The sequence below is a fragment of the Buteo buteo genome, chromosome 21, assembly GCF_964188355.1.
Source record: "Buteo buteo chromosome 21, bButBut1.hap1.1, whole genome shotgun sequence".
Lineage (NCBI taxonomy): Eukaryota > Metazoa > Chordata > Aves > Accipitriformes > Accipitridae > Buteo > Buteo buteo.
This window is the reverse complement of record NC_134191.1, coordinates 16,508,767-16,529,340: the sequence shown is the minus strand read 5'-3', so window position 1 is coordinate 16,529,340 and position 20,574 is coordinate 16,508,767. Positions and strand designations below refer to the sequence as shown.

The 20,574-nt window shown below is 36.1% G+C and overlaps 2 protein-coding genes across 2 annotated transcripts in view; one reads left to right on the top strand and one right to left on the bottom strand.

Annotated features, from left to right (window-relative positions):
- CACNA2D3 (calcium voltage-gated channel auxiliary subunit alpha2delta 3) overlaps positions 1-20,574 on the top strand; it is a 475,703-nt gene that overhangs the window by 395,799 nt on the left and 59,330 nt on the right. The window lies entirely within an intron of this gene.
- On the bottom strand, positions 1,698-7,547 carry LRTM1 (leucine rich repeat transmembrane protein 1). The gene is made up of 4 exons (XM_075053460.1): positions 7,432-7,547; positions 7,299-7,363; positions 5,359-5,955; positions 1,698-2,428 (listed from the first exon to the last, which is right to left on the bottom strand). The coding sequence occupies exons 1-4, from the start codon at positions 7,545-7,547 to the stop codon at positions 1,995-1,997; spliced, it is 1,212 nt and encodes a 403-aa protein (XP_074909561.1). The 3' UTR covers positions 1,698-1,994.

Sequence of the window (20,574 nt, the reverse complement as noted above, 5' to 3'; positions counted from 1 at the left end):
TTACTGAATATTTAAAAGGAAAACAAAAGCAAACTTGCTTCTGAGATACATCATCAAGAGATCAGATTTAAAGAGCTTGAATATAAATATTCTAAAAATTCTGTACTGATGATGTCTCAGCTGAAGTAATGTGCCCAATCTAGGGTACCACATTTTAAACAACATGCAGAAGAACTGAAAAGGTTCCAGGGAATGCAGGAAAAAGAAAAAGTTTAGAGAATGTGGCCTTACAGGCAAATTTGAAACAGCTTGGTTTATTTAGTTCAGGACAGAGACGAATGAAGAGAGCCTAATAATAATGCGAAGTACTTAACAGTTAAAAAAAAAAAAAAAGGACAGACAGTAATTGATTGTTTTCAGTGTCTGCTAGATTTAGATTAAGACTGAGATGCTTAATTTTCTCTGGGCATGAAAGTAACTGCAGATGCAGGAATGAGCTTTAATATTTAGGTTGCAATTATTACTAAGTAGATAAGAGCAAGGGTTACATGACTCCTGCCACACAGCCCATTACTCAGTTGAGGCTGTTATTAGAATAGCTACAGAACTTGATCTTGGAATCCATCTGTTGGAAAGAGAGTGGAGGTCTCTGAATGCCACGACACAGCTTCCTTTAGCCCTTATTGCAGACTGTTACTCAGTCATTGTCTTCAAGTCTTCTGCCCCATGGAATAAACTGGCAAGATTTTCACCAAAGCTTTAGGAGAGATGCTAAGAAAAGCTTTTAGACTATAAGCATAGTTGATTTCTGCAGTAGCTACCTAGACAGGTCTTTAACACTGTCACTGGAGAGATTTAGAAAACACATTAGACATCTGTCACAAATATCCTAGATGTATTTTATCTAGTCTCAGAAAGGGTAGATGGAGTTGCTGATCTCTGTTGGTTGCCTTAAAATAATTTCTAAGAATTATTTAAAAAATACTGCTGCGTGTTCAAAATATTCTTTCTGTTCTAAACTTATGTTACTCAAATGGTTTTGGCTCTGATTTCATCTGAGAGCAAAACTGCGCTGCAGAAAGTTAGGGCGAATGAATTCAGCTGAATGTTCTCTCTGCGAGAGAGAACATGTAAACATGCAACTGTATTATCCTTTGTACTGAAGGGCAGCACTGTGATGGGGGCTGCATCTGCAGTCACAGTATTTGCAAAATGGAACACTTGTGTGTGGATTTGGGAATAAGAAGCTTTGTAAATGTCTGTAGCAAGCATGTGTGCCCACAGGATAACGAGTAGTGTCTCTTCATATATGCTAAATATGCTCGTTTCAGTGCTTGTATCTGAAACAGTGTAGCATTTCTTCTTTCTTCAGCATTTTCTCAGCTCTCTTCTTTCTTCCCCACGAAGTAATTTAAAGATTAGATGTCATAGTTAACAAGGTACTTCCTATTTTCGAAGTTAGATAACAGATATAATGTTTAATTGTTGTCTTCTAGGGCAGATTGGAAGGTGGAAAAAATGTACCTGGAAATGTTTTTAAAACATGTTTAAGTTATCAGTGTCAGTGTAGAGACTGGCTGGTTCTAAAACTTATTGTGAATTGTATTTCTGGATACATACCAGGTATTCTAACATCTTAAAATATAGTCAGTCATTCGTAGCTATTTTGTGTTTTTCTTTGCAGAAAGCTCACTCATGTTCATGTCAGCTACTGACTGTAGCTGCACTATAACTCATGTGTTATACTAATATTACATCAAGAGCTAGTAATGGAGAATGGAATACTTTAAAGTGGCTACATCAAGATTTCATTATCTCAAACACTGAGCGTTAAATAGGGGCTTCAGAATATGCATACACAAAATATAAATAAACATATGTTCTTCTACATAAAGTCTTAATGTATATTCCAAAGGATATACATATTTACCTTAAGAAAAAAAAGTGAAAAAAAAAAAAAAGCAGTAATGACTATTAAATCAATCCTATTTAGATTCCAGGCTTTTTAACTGAAGTGAGGGCTTTATTTTCAAGAAACCAAATGCAGAAGTAACTCAAGCCAAGGAACTATCAAATGGCTCTTTTTCCTCCAGAGTCCCATGCTGTCTGACCGGGGCCAAATGTTCTCTGTGGTATTTAGCGGTAATTGCAGCATAGGCACAACCATAAACAGCAGCTGCCAACATCATTAGACACACAATTCCACAGACAACTCCAGTTATTACTACAGTGGCAATTGCATGACGCAAACTAACAGGCCTTGGCTTTGGTTTGGGTTCACAGATTGAACGGCTGTTTTCCCCGTGTTCACTGTGATGAGGGTGCTTCAGAGAACTTCTGTGCTCGAAGCTATGGTGGTGAACGCTAGCCAGATGAACGTGAGCTGTCGTCAGAGGGCATGCCCCAAACAGCTCATAGGGAACTTTGAGGAGGTCCTTTCCCTTCCGAATCCCTGGCGTTGAGCAGATAATGCCATCACTTATTCCTCCTGAAAAAAACCAGATTTATGGTCTTAAGATTTGGTGGTTTCTGAATTATCTTAATGTAAAATTAACAGAAACCTGAAGTCAATTTATCATCAGCTTTGACTTTATACTCTTAAAGATTTATAGCTGTATCTTTAAGATCTTTTTCCAGTTAGATCAATGGTGAGATTATTACACTTTAACACTTACATAAGAGAGTATTTGCAAGAAGCAATTCATCAGGAATTACGTTATCTATGATTTTATAGATGTAAAAATAAAAAACAACAGTGGTAAAAAGTAAGAACTAAGTCATAGATGAAAATGAAGAGATATTTGTTAACAGCAAGTTAATTCCTTCAAATTCATACCATTACTTTTTTTTATAAAGAGAAATGGAAACAGTATACTTAGTAAAGATTTCCCACTTGGTTGAAATATTCCATGAAATAGTCATTGTTCTGACATCATATGCTAACTGTAATAAAGCAAAGCAATTTTTTAAAGCAAGACTCATGGTAAGAAAATATAGAGAGATCTAAAGGAGTTAGATTAGTCAATCTATTACTCTGCTCAAATGGTAAACTTCATGATTGCATAGGGCCAGCTTCTGCTCTCTCCCAAATATGTTTTTAGTATAATGGGAAGTGAAGTAGGAAGCCTCAGTCCTGGTAAATCACACAGTTGTTCCTCAGCATGTAGAGGAACACACACCGAGTGTAGCCTTCAGGTTTCTGCTTAGTCCATACACCATGGCTTTAGAGGTGTAGTGTGTCAAGGAGTCAACAAGGCCAAAACCAACATTTACATATTTTAAAATATTAACTAATCAAATTAGCTGAGTTTTCTTCCTCTTCTTTACCCAAAAGAATCCACCTTTCAGCTAAAGCCAGGCATAGAAATTTTCATCCTGAAAAGACTTTGTCTGAGACAGTAGTTAATACAGATGGACCCCAACTGACATCTGGAGACTCCTGCACAAATATTGATGACATTCCAAGACAGGTATGAGCATAGCAACTTGTCTCTTGGTCTTCAATAGCCAAACCCAAAGTGTGGTTCCAGACACCTCCAATGTGTTAGTTTGAATGTGGATACAGATAAAACTCCAAATCCTGCAACTGCAATCCTTCTGTGGTTTTCAGTAACTAAATATGTGTGCTTGGAACAGAAGACTGGAGTCCCACCTGTACTGAAGCATTCTCTATAATTGTTTATGAGTGTGTATCAAAAGTCAATTGCCTGAGCTGGATTCAGCTAAAAATACTGAAATCTTTTAGAGTTACATTGGACACAACAGTCAATGCTTTTAAATTCAGACAACGTTCATCTCTAGCACTGTTTTGTTAGGACATGCAAGACATATCTGTAGAGCCACAGTACTATTTTATCATAAGTTTACAATATAAGTAATGGGAAAGATTAATGTGCAATGTAACTAATTTTTCTTCGTGTGATTCACACACGTAAATTTAGGGAAATATAAATGTAGAAGAGAACATGGGCTTCCTTTAAAACTTGTTGCTAAAATGAATTGGTTGCTAAAATGAATCCATATAACTTCATTTAAATAATCTGTACAATATTTGGAAAGATGGAAGAGTATCGCTGAATTTCTAAACAATGTTGGGTTTTGAAATAAATTATAATACTTATGCTGCTGGCAGAGTAATTAAGATAATCTGATATGTTTATCTTGGATCATTACATTCTTCTGCACAGAGAAGTCAGGACCCCTGCTGAAATTTGTTGTAGGTTCCAGCATAATACAACTAAAGCCGTGGGATAATGTAATATTTCACCAATCCAAAATATTAAGATTTTGGCCCTGAGAGGAGTTTAGCCTTTTGTCTTTTCTAAAAGGTTGCTTCTGGCAGTGGCTTTACCTCACCCGGAGACTACTCCTATATTAATTGTGTCCCTCCATAGCCAGTACAGTTTTCCAGCTGGCCTGTAGAGTTCTAATGCCTGAAAACTGTAGCCCATTCAATCACGGGCAACGTGGACCATCTTCACATATGCTGGGTTGCAACCTGCTCCATGTCGCTTCCATATACAGATGGAAATCAGTAGTTTGATCACATGCAAGCATCAAAGCCTGATTTAGAGAAAAGCAAATTGGCCTGCTGTTCCCAATTCTCAGATTCTGAACATACCTCCTGGGAGAAAGAAATAAATGTCTTTTCATACTTAATTCCTTTCAGAATTAAATCATATTCTCTTTTCTGCAGCATAACTCATGAATATATTTAAAAGCAGGTGTAGCCAAAATATGAGGCTACTTTTATTTATAAAATTCACTTTTTCCCGTGTGATGGCATTACACATTTCTGTCAGGAAATTGTTGATTAATGTAGTACGTCTTCTGTTTAACAACAAATAGGAAGCAAGACTAAACTTCTCCAAAGTGTAACATACATTTTTAGGTAACGTATTCCTAAAATAGTAAAGAGCTCCTAAGTGATAATTTGTGGAGGAATTAGAATCCTGAGTTCTCTTCAGTTATATTGGTATTAATATCTGTCTTGATGTTTACCCTCAAGCAGCAGGTAAAAAGCTTTAAACGGTAGGTTGGGTTCTAGCAAAAATATATTGGTAGAATTAAAGCAAGTGTATGTGCACAGTTATACTTGTTCTATATAAAGATAGATATGGATATATATATGCATACAAACACTTACACATATGTATTTCCAGAATCTATCTGTACATACTATATGATTGTGTGCATACTTTTTCTCTTTGTGCTAATATAAAGTTCTATGATTCTAGTTTGCCACCTGGGTTTATGAAAGCACCTGTATTCTGACCTATGCATGAGAATATATTCTAGTGTGCTTATCTGAGGGGACGATCTAAGGTGTGGGGTTAATTGTTAAGCCATAGTAGCGAAGATCAATTAGATGGTGGTTAAGTGTTCTCATGTGCATTGTATATGAGAAGAATTCCTTACCTCTGTATAAAAAGCTCTCCAGCCACAGTTTCAGGCCAAAGACATTACAATTACATTGCCAGGGATTATCTTTGAAAAGAACCACTTTCAGGTTTGGAAGTGACTCCAGCAGAACTCTTTCCATTTTCTGAAGTTTGTTATGCTTCACAGACAGCAATGTTATATTCCCTGTGCTGTTTCCAAAAGTCTCAGGTAAACGTATAATGCTGTTGGATGACAAGTCCAGTTCTTTTAGATGTGGGAGGAAACTGAAAGTCTTGTTTTCTATATAATGAATTAAATTTCTGGTTAGGTTTAGAACCTGTAGGTACCGTAATTTTTGGAAAGCACCTGGTGTGAAACTCGAGAGAGAATTATTAGACAAGTCTAAGATTTTGAGCAACGGTGTTCCAGTGAATGCATTTTGGTTGATTCTCCAAATACGGTTATTCTGCAGCTGTAGTATCTGAATTTCGGGAGGTAAACGGGCAGGGATTTCAGTAAATCCTCTATTCTTGCAGTCTGCAGTCTTTGAAGCTGTATAGCATAGGCATTTGTCGGGACATCCATGAGCTGCACATATTAACAAGATGACACTCAAAACCAAAAGGCAGTTACCTGTATCACAAGTGAAAGATTTAAAATTAGTTTAAAATGTTTGTCTTTTGGTGATACACAGGTCATTAACATGGGCAAAGGATTTACAGCTCCATAATAAAAATTAATGTAGGTAGCATAAAGAGAGTTCATTTCTTTTACAATACATTAGTAAGTTACAGATAATATTGAAGTACTGTTATAATGCAGAATGAAGTTAGTGTTTCCATGGTCTTAAAATGAAGTACTTCCCATGGCTTTATCTTAAGTACAAATGGATTTCAGGAGGGTTTGCCATCAGCAGAGCAGTGATGTTTGAAGGGAATGTGATGGAGTTTCTAAAATTATTAAATTGGCATGTTTCTCTTTTTGTGGTAGTAACAACTTTGAGCCATCTTGTGTCAGAAGGATTGCAAGTAGAACTTTTATTTTTCTGTGTTTTTACTAATTATACTACCTAAAAAGAATTAAGTTAATGTGCTGTCAAAAGAATACCAAGCTTCAAAGACATTGCTATGAAAAGTAAACAGTACTTTTTCAGCAATCCAGATTCTGTAATTTTGTTCTTTAAAATATCTACGTTTATACTTATTGCTTTAATTCCCTTATCTGAATGCCAGCTGTACTTCCTATAGATAGGAGTTGCTACACAATCAGTAAACATTTGTCAAGAAGCTGTTAAAAAGATAAATGAATTGACAGGAGTACTTAGTAATGTTTAGTATTTATAATTATCTTCTGCTCCTTGATGTTCAGGTTAGTTTTACCTGAAAATATAACATTTTTTACCTTTCATATCTTGCTAATGATTTTACTTTGAAAACAAGGTGCCACTTAAAGCTATGTTCATCTGCACAGCATGAAATAAAAAAAAAACCAAAACAGATTATGTTGAATAATTAGATTTTCTTTGACTAAAGAACATGAGAATGATAGGTTCTTTTCTAACATTGTTTTTGAGATGCCTCTAATAATTTTTACTGTTTCAAAATGAAAAACATTTTAGTTACTACTTGAAACCTTTGGAAATTAAAGGACATACTGCTTACAGACTTACAAACATTAACTAGTAACAGGGAATGCCATATTAAAAGAATAACAGTGTATGTTTATAACATTGAATAACAATATTGAATGAACAACATTGAATTCAATAACATTGATTATGACAAATGTATAAATGAAAGTTTTACTTTGACACTACAGTTTGTCACAAACTACTCATTAATTTTAACTCAAAAATGAAATTATTTGTATTAAAATTATACATAATCTTCTGCAATACTGAATTCTACCTTGTAGAATTCACTTGAAAGATTTCAGCATTCTTGCAAGCAAGGCAAGCAATGCTTTCAGTTCATTACGTTGTTCTGCAACAGTTGGCTTTAGAAACTGAGGCACAGCTTCCAATGTAGAGTTAAAATAAACACTGCATGGCAAGGAAATGTTTAGAGACAGAAAAATTTCATTATTAATCTGAATGCTTCAATATCTCACCTTGCATTCTGCTTTGCTTGTTCTCCACCTTGCAGAAGATTCAGTCCAGTTTTCTGGTGAAGAACAGTACCAAACACTTTGTTCTGATTCCCACTTCCAATCTGTAACGTGCTCATCCAGTTTCCTTTCTGTGGGTTGCTTTTTTTTTTTTTTAGATGGTATCTGTGGCTTGTGTAGAAGTGGGACTATTTCTAGTGAGTTACTCCATCAGCCTTTGATTTTTTTCTTTATCACAGACTTCCCCCCCCCCCCCCCCCATCCATTTATGACTCTCAGAGACTTACTCTGCCTCTTAATCAGTCAACAGGCCATGCAAAGAGTGTCTGTCAACTCTAACTGGACAGCTGTAACATACCAATAATGACCTGATAGCCTTGCCTTCTCGATTTATTTAATCTGCCTCAAATGCAAGGCACAAAAATAAAGCTGCCTTTTTAAATCCAGTATAGTTGCTGGATTCTGGTGGATTATTAGCTATGCTGTGTCAATTTTTGCAAGATCAGATGACTCTGAACATGGATTCTGATTATCCTGGGCTGTGACTGCAGGCAGTGGAGTGTATAATATCACTACGAATAGGCCTGTGGGTTGATGACATGGTTTTGACAGTGTGCTTGTTTGCTCTCCTAATCTTATTCACATCTGACATCCATTAATTGTGCTGACAGGATTTTCTTGCATGGGAACACAGAACTGGTGGCTCCTTCCATAAAAAGGGCATACCTACTGGTAAGGTCAGCAAGAATACTGAACGAATTTATTTATTTTCAAAGATACTGGAAAGAAAGGGCAGATGATATTAAAAATCTGCTTTGTGTGTTCGTATGGTGCCTTGACTTGCCTCTTTGTTACTTCTTCATTATAACTCATTCATACTGCACCATCTACAACAATAAAAGGATTAATGACTTGTGACTATGAAGGAACTTAAAGGTGTTTAAAGGAATGAGAGATCTGGTATACAACAGAGCCTTTCAAGGTCATATGATCACTCCATCTGTTAGCTGTCCTATGGAGAGGGAAGTTGTACAATTGAAAGGTTTTCACCCTATTCTTATAGGTAACATAGCTTTCTTGGGTTCAAATTCTGCTTTTAAGTGCTTTTGAAAAGATCACACAAAGCTCACTTTCCAGGGCAAAATTTATATGTTATAGGCAATGCAATGGAAGGAATAATGGAAAAATGAGATCATCAGGTCCAAACTGCTGTTGAAAGCAGGGTCTTACAAGAGGTTATCCAGGGTCCTGTCAAGCTGCGACTTGGGTATTTCCAGCAAGGGAGATTCCATCACTTCTCTGGGCAACCTACTCTGATGTGTAGCTGTTCTCAGCATTAATAATTTTGTCTTACATCCAGACAGAGTTTTCCTTGCTGCAACTTCTGTCCATCACCTCTTGTCTTGTCACCATGCATCCGTGTGAAGGAAGTAACCCCATCTTCTCCGTAGTACCTTTTGGTTACTGAAAGTCTGTATTTAGATCTCTGCCACCCTCACCCACAGGAGAGAGCTGTAACTTATTATTTTATGCTTTGCTGAATTGTTTCTGACCCCAGTCAAGATATCCAAAGGAACAATGAATGCTGCTGAGCACTGAAGGAGAATGTAGAACAACTGACATTCTGTGAAGTAAACATGACTCTTCATCTCAAGGATACTAGGATTATTGCTCCAAATGACAGATCATACTGTCCTTGACACTCTTGGTGAATGACACATCATCCTGATACAGGATCAAAATCTGTGATTTAGTGTAGAGGAATACTGTAGATGTAGATTACATGGTACGTGGTAGTCATACTAAATAACTCCAACTTTACAAAGGAGAAGGAGATAAGCTTAAAGATCAGCTGTAATGTACTTTAAATGAGTGTCATGTTAAAGCGAAAAGCTTCTCTAACCTTTGTTGCACAAATACATTAATTTGCTCTTTCCTTTCCCAACCCATGTATATGCACATATATACAAACATATAAACAGAACTATCTTAAATAGTACTAGTGAATCATTTTAATGAAGGCAGAACTAAATGTAAAAAGGGCTATTGTAAAATATCATTGTCCTTAGAAGTTGTAGCCTTGCTAGCTGCAGATACTCTACTTTGCTCTTTCAAAGAACAAATTTAGGTCAAGTACTTGTTGCTTGAGATGACATCCCTCTGTCCTTGCAATAACTCATCCCTTGTATCAATGATAGCCCTTTTAATGACTTTTGATTATATTGCAGGAGGTACTAGTTATTAAGTTATTTTCTGGTGTGATAAGAAATTTTCACATTTTTAAATTCTCTTTGGTATCTAAAATTTTATTTGGGCTCATGAATTCAAAGGGTTTCTTTTTAAAGTTGTTTTTCCTTCTTAACTAATGTTTGCTGACCAGGTGGGCTTACAAGCTCTCACAGCAGTTTGTGTCATCTAACCGAGGGCTTAAAGAATGTCTCTTAACTGCCTCTTTTATGTTAGGTAAGGCTTTGCAACTATAATTCTATTATTTTTAGCACGCGCCATATTAAAGAGATGTTCGTAGCACAAGGTCACTGAAAGTTAAGCACTGTGGGAGGTTTAGTTCCAACAATAATGCAGAGGTTGTTTTATATACTCTGAATTGTGGTATAAGAAGTTACTACTTTTTTTTTAAAATCTTCATGCTGAGTTCAGATTTGGAAACATATGATTAAATCTGTTGATTTGCTTTTTGTGTAGATGTGGCTATTTTTTCCTTATATTGAGAACTCTGAATGCACATGTTTTGTAAACAGAAGTTTCCCTAACCTATAATCCATGTCCTATTCCCATTTATTAGTAATAATACTTTGGTTATGACAGAGAAGTCTGATGTGGTGAAAATTATAGTTGTGACACAGGTAGACATTTGCCAGAGACAGAGTAACCATAAAATCTACTCTACTTCTGGCCTTTTGAACAACCAGCAGGATTCTTTTCAGTTGTCTGATGTGGTGCAGCAACTGTGTTATTGTGACTGCTTAAATTAACTTGTGCCTTGTTGTAACAAGGTATGTTTCCCACTGCGAATAGCAAGACGGCCCAATGAACTAATACCCTATCCCTGTTGGCTGGTGGGGACCTTCAGTGTTTGCTTTGCCAGCAAACGGTTTCTTGCAGCAGATGCTGCCATCTGCTTTAAGGGAGTAGTATGTGTAAGAATCATCTCTTTTACAGAAGAACGTTATGTCAACTAAACTCTAGCAAAAAGGAAACAATTTAAATATTTCAAATATTTAAAAGCTACAGCATATAGATTCCACTGCATTGTATATTGCCTCCAGGCAGGTATGATTATATAAAAAAATGTTCTTAAGACCACAGCAGACAATTCCTATAGATTCTTTTTATTAGATTTATTTTCCTTATGCTTTTGAGTGGGAAGGTATTAAAACTGTGACACTTACAGGGGAATTGCATGCGCTTTCTCCTTACTCACGTGTGTCTCCAGATTGGTGAAATAACTAAGTTCTTGCTAAGACCCTAAATGCAACTCTGAGCAATGCAGACTCCTCTTCATTTTGGTTCAGGACAAAAAATAATTCATACTTGTTAGTGAAACAGCCCATATCTCTGTTGTTAAAAGCTTCCCCCTTTAACTGGTACTTAAAAAACACAGTACTGCATCATGGAGAAACATGTCACCCTTTCCCAGCTCTGAGTGAGAATGCTGTGCAAACAGGGATGACAGGACTTAAGAAACCCTTGAATCTCTCATCCTCTTCCTTCTACAAAGGCAGTCCTTGTACTCTAAGAGCTCAGGACCCTCTCAACTTTTGCCTGGCAGGGTACTAGGTTTTGAAAAGTTGACAAAAATTAGAGGAAGGCCCTGGATTATACTTCTGCCTACCTTTCACAAGAGAAGTATAAGTCAACGGATCAAACCAAATTTGGCTTGAGGAAGTTTTACACCTTAAAAAGCTGGCCGTATTTTCCAGAAGAGGTGGGTGCGTGGATTTCTTCAGACATGTTATTGCTTAGGTAGGATAAGGGCAGAGTAATACCAGCTGGAGTTTAATAACATCGAATCTTGGCTATCACACAGCATAAGGAGATACCATGATGTCTAAAAAGTTGTTCGTGTCTGTCCTTAGCAGTTGTTATGAATTGCTTGGTGGTATCCCTTTAAGGTGAGAAGCAATATTTTGTAACTCTAGAAATGAGCAAACAGACAGACAGTTGTGATTTTGTATTTTGGGTCACAGACTTTGAGGGGAAGAGCCCAGTTTTCTTCTTTTCAGTGGCTTGTTTTGCCTTACTTAGGAGGCAACTTACTTGCATCTGGTACTTGTTTATACAATGCATAATTAATCTATGAAATGCATTGTTGGAAGTTATCCTTGGGCCAAAAGATTAGTAAGATTCGTATATAATCTGGAGCCATAGTTACCTCATGGGGCAAAAAATCATTTGGAAGGGATATAAACTTTCACTCTTAAGGGCTTTAATCAACCACTAATGACATGAGTTATGGTGAAAAACCTTTCCCTGTGGGCAGGGTTTTTCTCCATAGTTATTATTTATGGGAATTTTTACACCTTCCTCTGACACCTCTAGAAGAGGCCAGTGTAAGAGATGTAATAGTGGACTAGATGAACTGGAACATACTGCATTCCAGGTGGAAATGCACAGTGGGGGGAGGGATAGCTGGGCAGATTTACAGCCTGCTAGTTGCAGCAAGCTGCAAACTGGTGAGGTGTGTGCTGCTGTGTTGGGTGATATCATTGGGGCTGCCTATCTGAGCACCTTCTCGGTTTAGGTCAGAACTCTATTCATCCCGGGACCACTCTTCTGGTTTGGACTGGAAAATTCTTTTAACATTCATATCCAGGTCTTTGCTGGTTATCTATAGACTACTGTTTGGGTCAGTCCTTTGCAGTTTTTTTCAGGTTTTTTTTCCACGAAAGTCATGCAAGTCTTTCAATCCATTAGGTAGATCAGTCAGCAATTTGTTATGATATTATAACTTTAATATAATGTAGTTAGGAGTTGGTTTGGCTCGTACTCATTTTACTGTAGCTAAATGAGCAGAAATCTATGAAGGTGAGAAGGGGTTACCTGGAAAATGCTCAAGCACCAGCCTTACAGTATTCTTCAGTAGGTAGAAAATTTCTTAGAAGGGGATGCAAGGCCTTCAGAATGAGGAGAAGCGCAGAGAATAGAGATGCTGGGCTTCTTTGCCTAAATTGCAAGTTAGACGAAGTTGCAGCAAGGGGCAGATTATGTGTCAGCAGAATATTTGTTCCATCACAAATGGGGGTGCGGATTCAATTTTCAATCATTTCCTGACTAATGACAACCACCTGCTATATATGCTGAGCATCCATAGATAAAATGTATCTCCAGTATGATTAGAGTTAATAAATGAATTCATTTTGCTGTTATTGTAAATAGAAAAATATGTTGCTTGACATAAAGCCAGCAGAAATGGAAGGAATAAAAACAAACAGGAGCTAGAAAAATACATGTAAAAATAAGGACAGGTGTACATTTTGTTTTATCTCAACATTTTAGATGTTTTTTGTCTGCTCTTAAATGTGTTAAAATTGAGATCTCTCACTATCATTCTAGATAGCTTATTCGTTCTACACCAAAGACAGAGTTCTTTTCTAAGCTTTTACTTAGTGTTTTTCTTTTCTTATTTTTATATTTCATAAGAATTTCTATTCATGGTCATAGCTCACCCTGGACTCAAGAACAAAATATAGATTTCCTGTGCATTCTGAATGAAGTTCTTGTAAGAATTGGAAGGATTTTTCTTGAACAACTTCCTGTAAAAGTGTTTTGAAATATTCTCAGTGTATGAAGAAAGATTGTAAAGTGTAGTGAATGTTCCTTAAACTGCTGCTCACCAACTGTGCTACAAAATAGAACTCATACTTCATTAATTCCTGTTGTGCTTTTAAGGCAAATCATAGTTAAGTAAAACTCGCTGTTAAATGTTGGGAACTCCTGTATTTACGGGCTCAAAAGGATTCTTTTTCTCTTTGCCCTAGTACTCACTTGAACACAAGAACTTGTAGAAGCAGGGATGACATTTGCTGTAGTAAAAAGTCAAATAATTAAACTTCTGTAATTCTTGCAACACTTTGGAAATAACTGTGGGAATTTTTTTTAATTAATTTAAGCAAGGTACTAAATAGCCTGATGTTAAAATTATGTAGCTGATAAATGTTAAATACATAATTTTTGTGGATTTAAACATCAGCATATACTTAAGTATTCTATTGGATCAGGACTGATGTGCTCAGTAGCTTTGGATTCAAGCTTTGATGGAGTATTTCCCTTTGATGGAGTTTCTCTACAAGAGAAAAGCTTGAAGCCTGTAACTGCTGAAAGAATCTTAATTGTCTTGCAGCAGGTAAAGTACAATGCGCAATCTGTCAACTACATTATAATGTGCATGATACCAGACTGTAACCCTCTTCAACACTGGTATGTAGCAGTTGTTACTAGCAGACCTGTGAATATGATGGAGGAATAGAACCTGGAACATCAGTGTTCATTGCTTATGGGACCATTTCACAAGTGGAGTAAGGATATTGTAAACTTCTCCCACATGACTCCAATGAACAAGAATGAGCTAGATACCTATACTTGCTGCTGATGTTCTTCATTTCAATAGCAGATAAGTTTTACACAGCAGTACGTGGTTTGCTCTTTTCTTGTTTCTTTGTTCTCTCTGGGTTTCTGTGTCATCCCTACTGCCTTAACTGCTACAGCAGCAGGCACCAAAAGTCCTCTGTATATGACAACATCCTAGAGATCATAGGGCATGCTGTCATCCTTTTTTTCCCCCCTCTCCTATTTTTAACCTGTAAGCAGGTTTTAAACAGCAAGTGTCTTTTTAAAATACCTTTTTCTCCACAGAATGTATTAAATGAAGTGACAGGATAAGTCAGGTATATAGATAGACTTCTTATCCCTGAAGTTTAGCTAGTTACGCTGTTTTCAAACATGATAAATCCTTGGGAAACTTAGCTAGTATAAAGGATAATGATGTTTCTGTTCAGAATTTGTAAAATAGGCCACTGAGAGGTCTTTTTTCTTTAAAAAGAAAAAGAAAAAAACTCTTTCAGAGGGCATTTTATTAATGAGAATTACAATACAGGAAAATCTGGTATAGATTAGTAAAGAACAGTAACAGTTTATCCAAATGGAACTGGTTGGATGATTAAATTCCTTTAATAGGTACTGAAATTTAAACCTCTTGATCCCTCTGACGTAAGCATAACTCTTAAAGGTCATGGAACTTGATTCTAAGAGTGTAATGTGGGAGAGAAATATTGGGATGTTGATTAAGGTTTTCACATACCCCAGGAGGAAATTTATGCGGGAGTAAAACAATAAGCATTTAAATAAAGGGAAAAAAAAACCCCAAACAAAACCAAAACCCCCAACCCCAAACCTGTAGCTATGAAATATAAAAAGCACCTTTAATAAAACCCTGCTTATAGGTGTGCAGTTTATACCAGCACTAATGAAGCAATTTGACTGGGATATCCTAAAGGCAAGTAAAGGACACTAAAGATTGAAATCTTTAAGGAACATCATGTTTTCACTATTCTTACACTCTTTTTTACCTGTTCATTATTATCTTGTCTGTTTTGACTATATGTTCCTCTGTATGTCTGTTTTGGTTTCCTATTTTCATGCTGAGAATCACAAAAGACCCTCATTCTGTGGTTTCTTTTCTCATTAATAGAATAAGTTTTTTTCAATATTGATTACAATTTATAAAGTATCTGCAGTGTATAATATTTGCCTTTTCTTGACTTGGTAAAAAGGAAAATTGTTTACTGAGACTTAATACAACTGTTAGGAGGACCATACCAAATGGCTGACATGCTGTCAGCTAAGTAAGGAGGAAAACGTTGTAGTAAGTTGGCATAAGTGATGATGTCCTGACAGTCAAAATACCAAGCTATGCCTAGTTTTTGTTTGTAGTAACCAAAGTTATCTGCAAGCCTTTAACTGTGATTTCTGTTTTACTGTCCCCTAAGATGCTGAAGGATGAACTTTCTGGGTTGAGCACATGCATTAGCTGAGAGGATAACAAATTTATAACAACAGTTAGAATGCCTGTGGGCAAGTATAAGTAGATTATTAGCCCTAAAGTTCAGGCAACATTTAAATGTTGATCTCACCTTTTTATCTTCAATGTTTATATCTGACTTCTGCTTCATCACTGCTGAGTCACGCTGGAGTATACAGGTAATACATATTATCATTTAATAAAATCCATTTTTATCCAAAGGCACTTCCATTTTAATACTGTTTAATTTAGGGCATGATCTCAAAAGTTCCCAACCCAGTTGAGCTTCCTCTGTCCACATAGCTATAGCTATCCTTGTCAAAAAGGGTGTATTTTGATCTTCTTTATTTGCTCTCATACTGCTTCTGCAGTATGTTATTTTGGAACATAATGGCAGGGCTGACCTTGGTTACTCATGTTTTGGCTGAGACTTTTTATCCTTTTCTCTTTTCAAAATGACAGTACATTGCTTAGTATTCATTTTCTCTCCTTCTCTGTGTTTCAGCAGAGTTAGAATAGATGAGTTCAAAGAACAGTACTACTGGCTTCCCTGTTTCTTAAAGCACTCATGGAGAGAAGTAGGCTAACTGGTTTTAGAAGGTGGAGTTATGCATCATGTGCCTAGTTTAGTGAACTAATAATTTCCATACTTCTGGTTTTTAGTGTCAGTAAGATCTTAAATAGGTTTTTATTAGCTACTGCTACAAGCTTCCTTTCTATAAACCCTTGAGAAAGAAGAATGAGCAGAGAGCTCTTTCTGTAATTTGTAGTTCGTGATGATTTGGAGGTGTCATGTTCCAAACGTAGGAACTTAAGTGAACATTTGTATTTCATGCAACTGAAAGGAGCTGTAATACAGGCTTTTCCATGGAAACTAAACACTCTGTCTACTCTACTATATGCCATCATACTTTTACATATTGTTGCTTTCCTAGCTTTGGAGTTAAGGGATACTTATTTTAGAAGAACAGTTCTGCAGACTTTCTTAAATTGAAAATGTGAAAACAGTTTTGTGAAAGAAGTAGACACCAATTATCTGAAGGAGTCGCATAATGCTTGATTCTCTGTAATACTTCGTCTGAATTGAACTTGGCTGAAATCAGGCATGTGGAACAGCATTTCAGTTGCATCATAGTACAGTGCAGATGTACGCTACAAAAGGCAAAAACCTGTTTATCTCCAATCCTCTTCATTGTAGTGTCACAGTACTTTTACTAAGGCATGTCTTGCAGCTTTAAATATTCCTAATTCAGAATTTAGGCCTGGTTCTTCTCCTAAAATCTTGGGGAAATCTTTCATTGAACTCAGAATAGGTAAGACGAAGTGTAATTTGTACCGTTTCATCAACATACCATTTGAACTGCAAGTGTGAGTATGGTACAACCTTTCTGTTTTTCTGAATGAGACTAGTATGAAACAATGAGCAAAATTGACCACTCAGAGATTCAAAACTTTCTGGATCTTTCTGGACAGGTGATGGCACCTGTCAGACTGAGGTTTCTAGAGTTCTTGTGAGGCTAAATGTGGAAAAAAACCCGCTATTCATATAGTATCTTTAAGATTGATAATTAGCGCAAATTAGGATGGAAAAATAATTGTGGTGGACCAAAATAAGTCTTTTAATCAATATGCTGCTTCTCCACTGAAAGTAAGAGACAACAAGAGAGGAGACTCAAGTAAGCAATGTTAACCTTTAGAAGAAGAACATTTATGAGTGGACTTCCTTTATTTCTACTAGTGTTGTGAGCAAAGGTGTAAAATCTGTAAATTGGAACTTAAAGTCACAACGTTCTGAAAAAAAGTATTTGTTGTGTTGTCTCTTTTTTCAGACTTTTAGGATTCAGACTTTCAAGCTTTTCTCTGGAACCACAAATAAGAAAGCACCCTCTTTTGTTTGTGATCAACTTCTATTCGAGTTATTATAGACCCACCATGTGGTTTTAGAAAGTACACTATCTGGGAGACAAAAAAGAAATTGCACAGGCTATTTCTGCTATTTGTACTTGTAGACTAAAAATTGATGAGGATGTGCTTTGAAAAGATTCTAACTTTTTATAAAGAAGTAGGTCCAGTGTTTTTGCAAGAGTGACCTTTGCTTCTTGATAAAAGATTTCCCATTCTGTCTTACAGTTTTAAAGATCAAATCCTGCCATATTTTTCTCACCCAAGATTGCTTCCTGCAAGTTAGCATGCCTGATTCCGGATTGCACCCTAATCGCTAAAGTATGATTGTAAGAATACTTAACTATTACTGCTTTCATTCATAAAATTCAAATAACTTCTCATGGAATGTGAAGCATCCTTCCTCCCATTTCACAAATGGGGAAATGAAGCACAGAAAAGTAAGGTGATTTGGTCACAGTTGCCCACCAGGTAAACAGCAGAGCAAGGAACAGACCCTAAACCTTCTGACTCCAGTTCAGTGCTTTAGCCACTGGACCACCCTGTCTTCATAGGCAGATGTTCTCTGATGGAACTTTCGTGGAAATCCAATTGCTGTGGGATAACAGCTTATAGATGAAGACTGTAAAACAAGACCAATGTTGTCATTTATTAAAAGAGATTATTTCATAGATATAGGGCCAGTTAACACATTTTAAGCAATGGCAGTGCTGATATTTCCTGTTTTTCAGAGATTAAGATGGGCTGAACGACGGAGGGTTTCCCATGGTAAAAGTACTGCTGTAAATGTTTCTTCTGGTAATGTAATTAGGAAGTATTGGCTCCAGTTAATGCAACTTAAACAAAACATGTTGTCCTCAGCAAACTCGTTAAACAGGCATAGCCTTGTCTAAAAAGAAAACAGGGACATATAGTGTTTCCATGGAAACTCGGTTAAAATGCTGATTTGTGGCTATGATCATAATCAGTACCACAATCTAATCTGATTGAATTAAATGAAAAAAAGTCTTAGTTATGAAGTCAGCATGGTATAAAAGTATCTGTATACATGCAGAAGTCATAGTCTTCCATCCTTATAGATACTTTCTAACTGCAGGTAAAAGCAGGGAATATAGCAGGGAAATTTGTGTGGGACCCTTCTCTTTTTCCTTCTATGGTCAGTTGTACCATTTGTAATATAAAAATAAAAATCAGAATTTAAAATAAATCTGTTTAAGTATATTTTATTGAATTTGGTTATAGCTTACTGCATCTCTAATGTGTGTGTTTGATTTCCTTTTTTAATGAAAGGCAGAAGAGCTTTTCCCTTAGTGTAGGGCATATCAGCTCTGTACTCTGAAAGAATGGAGAAGATGATCTTACTTCCCTTATAGACATGCTGAGAAGATTTATTAATTCTGAAGAAGATTCTGGCATCCTTGTTTGTAAAATAGCAGTAAAATGCAGAGTTGATTGAATTGACCCTATTAGAAAATTAAATATGTTTTATAAAATGTGTTATAGCAACAATTCCAAGAGAACCTTTGTCATTTAGAAGTGTCTACATTTTGGAAAGTGGTATTTCAAAGTTTTTTTGATGTCTAGGAATACAGTAGAGACTTCAGAATAATGACCTAATGTTTAGCGATTGCAGCGTGAAGTAAGTGCTTCTGGAAATCCCATCAGTATCGGTCTACCTTTGGTATATGCCTAACAGCTATAAAAATCTCGCCTTTGGAAGGCTAACTTTCTTTGTAAGTCAATAATAGGTTTGCCTTTATAGGACAACATAATTTCTGAAAATTCTTGCCAAAAGTCCTTTTTTGAGTGGAGATTTGAGGACTTCTTGCATTCTCCAGAGCTCTATTCTGGAAAGTGCTAAGTATTCTTATCATATGCTGGGCATCCCTTAACTCCCACAGACTTCAAGGAGCACTAGCAGTGCTCAACACCTTTCAGGCAGAAGCCCCAGCTGAATTTGCACCTACCTTGCAACTTAGTAGAAATAGAAGCTATTTAGTATGATAAATCCTTAGTTTAATGGAATATTAAAGACAGCTACCTTTCAGCAAACCTTCCTGATTTATTTCAAAGCTATTCCATTAAAGAGGATTACAGCTGGTATCCATGGTATTGATTTCCCTCAAAAATTATGAATTTATGCTTCTAAAATATGCTTTACTGCTGTATTGACAGCTAAATCCTAGTAATCATTAGGATATAAATTGTAATATACTACTTGTTGAAGCATCTGGATAATGGTTTATGTGATGTAAGTATAGTAGATTTGTACTTCTGTTGTGAAGTCATGTCAGCACTTACACTATTTCCAGAAGTTAATAACTCACCCAGAGAAGTTCACTTATGTTCATAACTTGGCACATGGATCTCAGGCAATGATGACATTTTATTAAGAAATTTTAAATATCTGTCAGTGCCTTTTAATTTTAATCATTCCCAACATTTTTAAAAAGCCTGCCGCCTTTGTTGTTTTCTTGGAGTATGCATTCAAAACATTTATTAATTATGTATTTGGCCATAAATTAGTCAATAGGTTGTTCTTTGTATTTTGTGGCATTAAGGAGGTCCTTTCAACTTTGTCTAATGAAGCAAATAAGCTCTTGGCTAATTTTCAGCAATATGAAGACCTCTCTCAATTCATGAATATTCACAAGATCAGACCTAAGCAAACGTTTCTGCTGAAGAGTATGTAGGCTTATGTAGCAATTCTGAAGATGTTAATTTGTTATTTTTCCTGAAATGTAAGAAAGACAAGTAAAATAGAAACCTGTCATTCTATGCCTCAATGCCTGACCTGTTGGATGCACATTAGCTATTTTCCAGTTCACACACTTGAACTTCTTCAAGTTCGATAAAGCAAAAGATAAGTTATTTTTCCCAACATAGGTTTTTCCTAAGAGGTATAATTAACATTTCTTGACAGGGTTTCAAAATGGTGGCAGCAAAATGTTCTCATGAAATAAAGTTAAGTAAATGTGAAAGTGTTCAGATTATGGCCAAAATTAATCCATGGTTTTAGATACTGAATAAACTTTCAAGTGAGATATTTATAAGTAATATACTGAATACATCTTGAAAGATGGTATTTCTTTTCTATTACACATACAAAGTAGGAGAATATGAAAAAGAAGGAAACTTATATTTCAGTATACTGGAAAATCTTTCAGTGTTATTAATCTAAGATTACTTTCCGTTCCTGACATGGT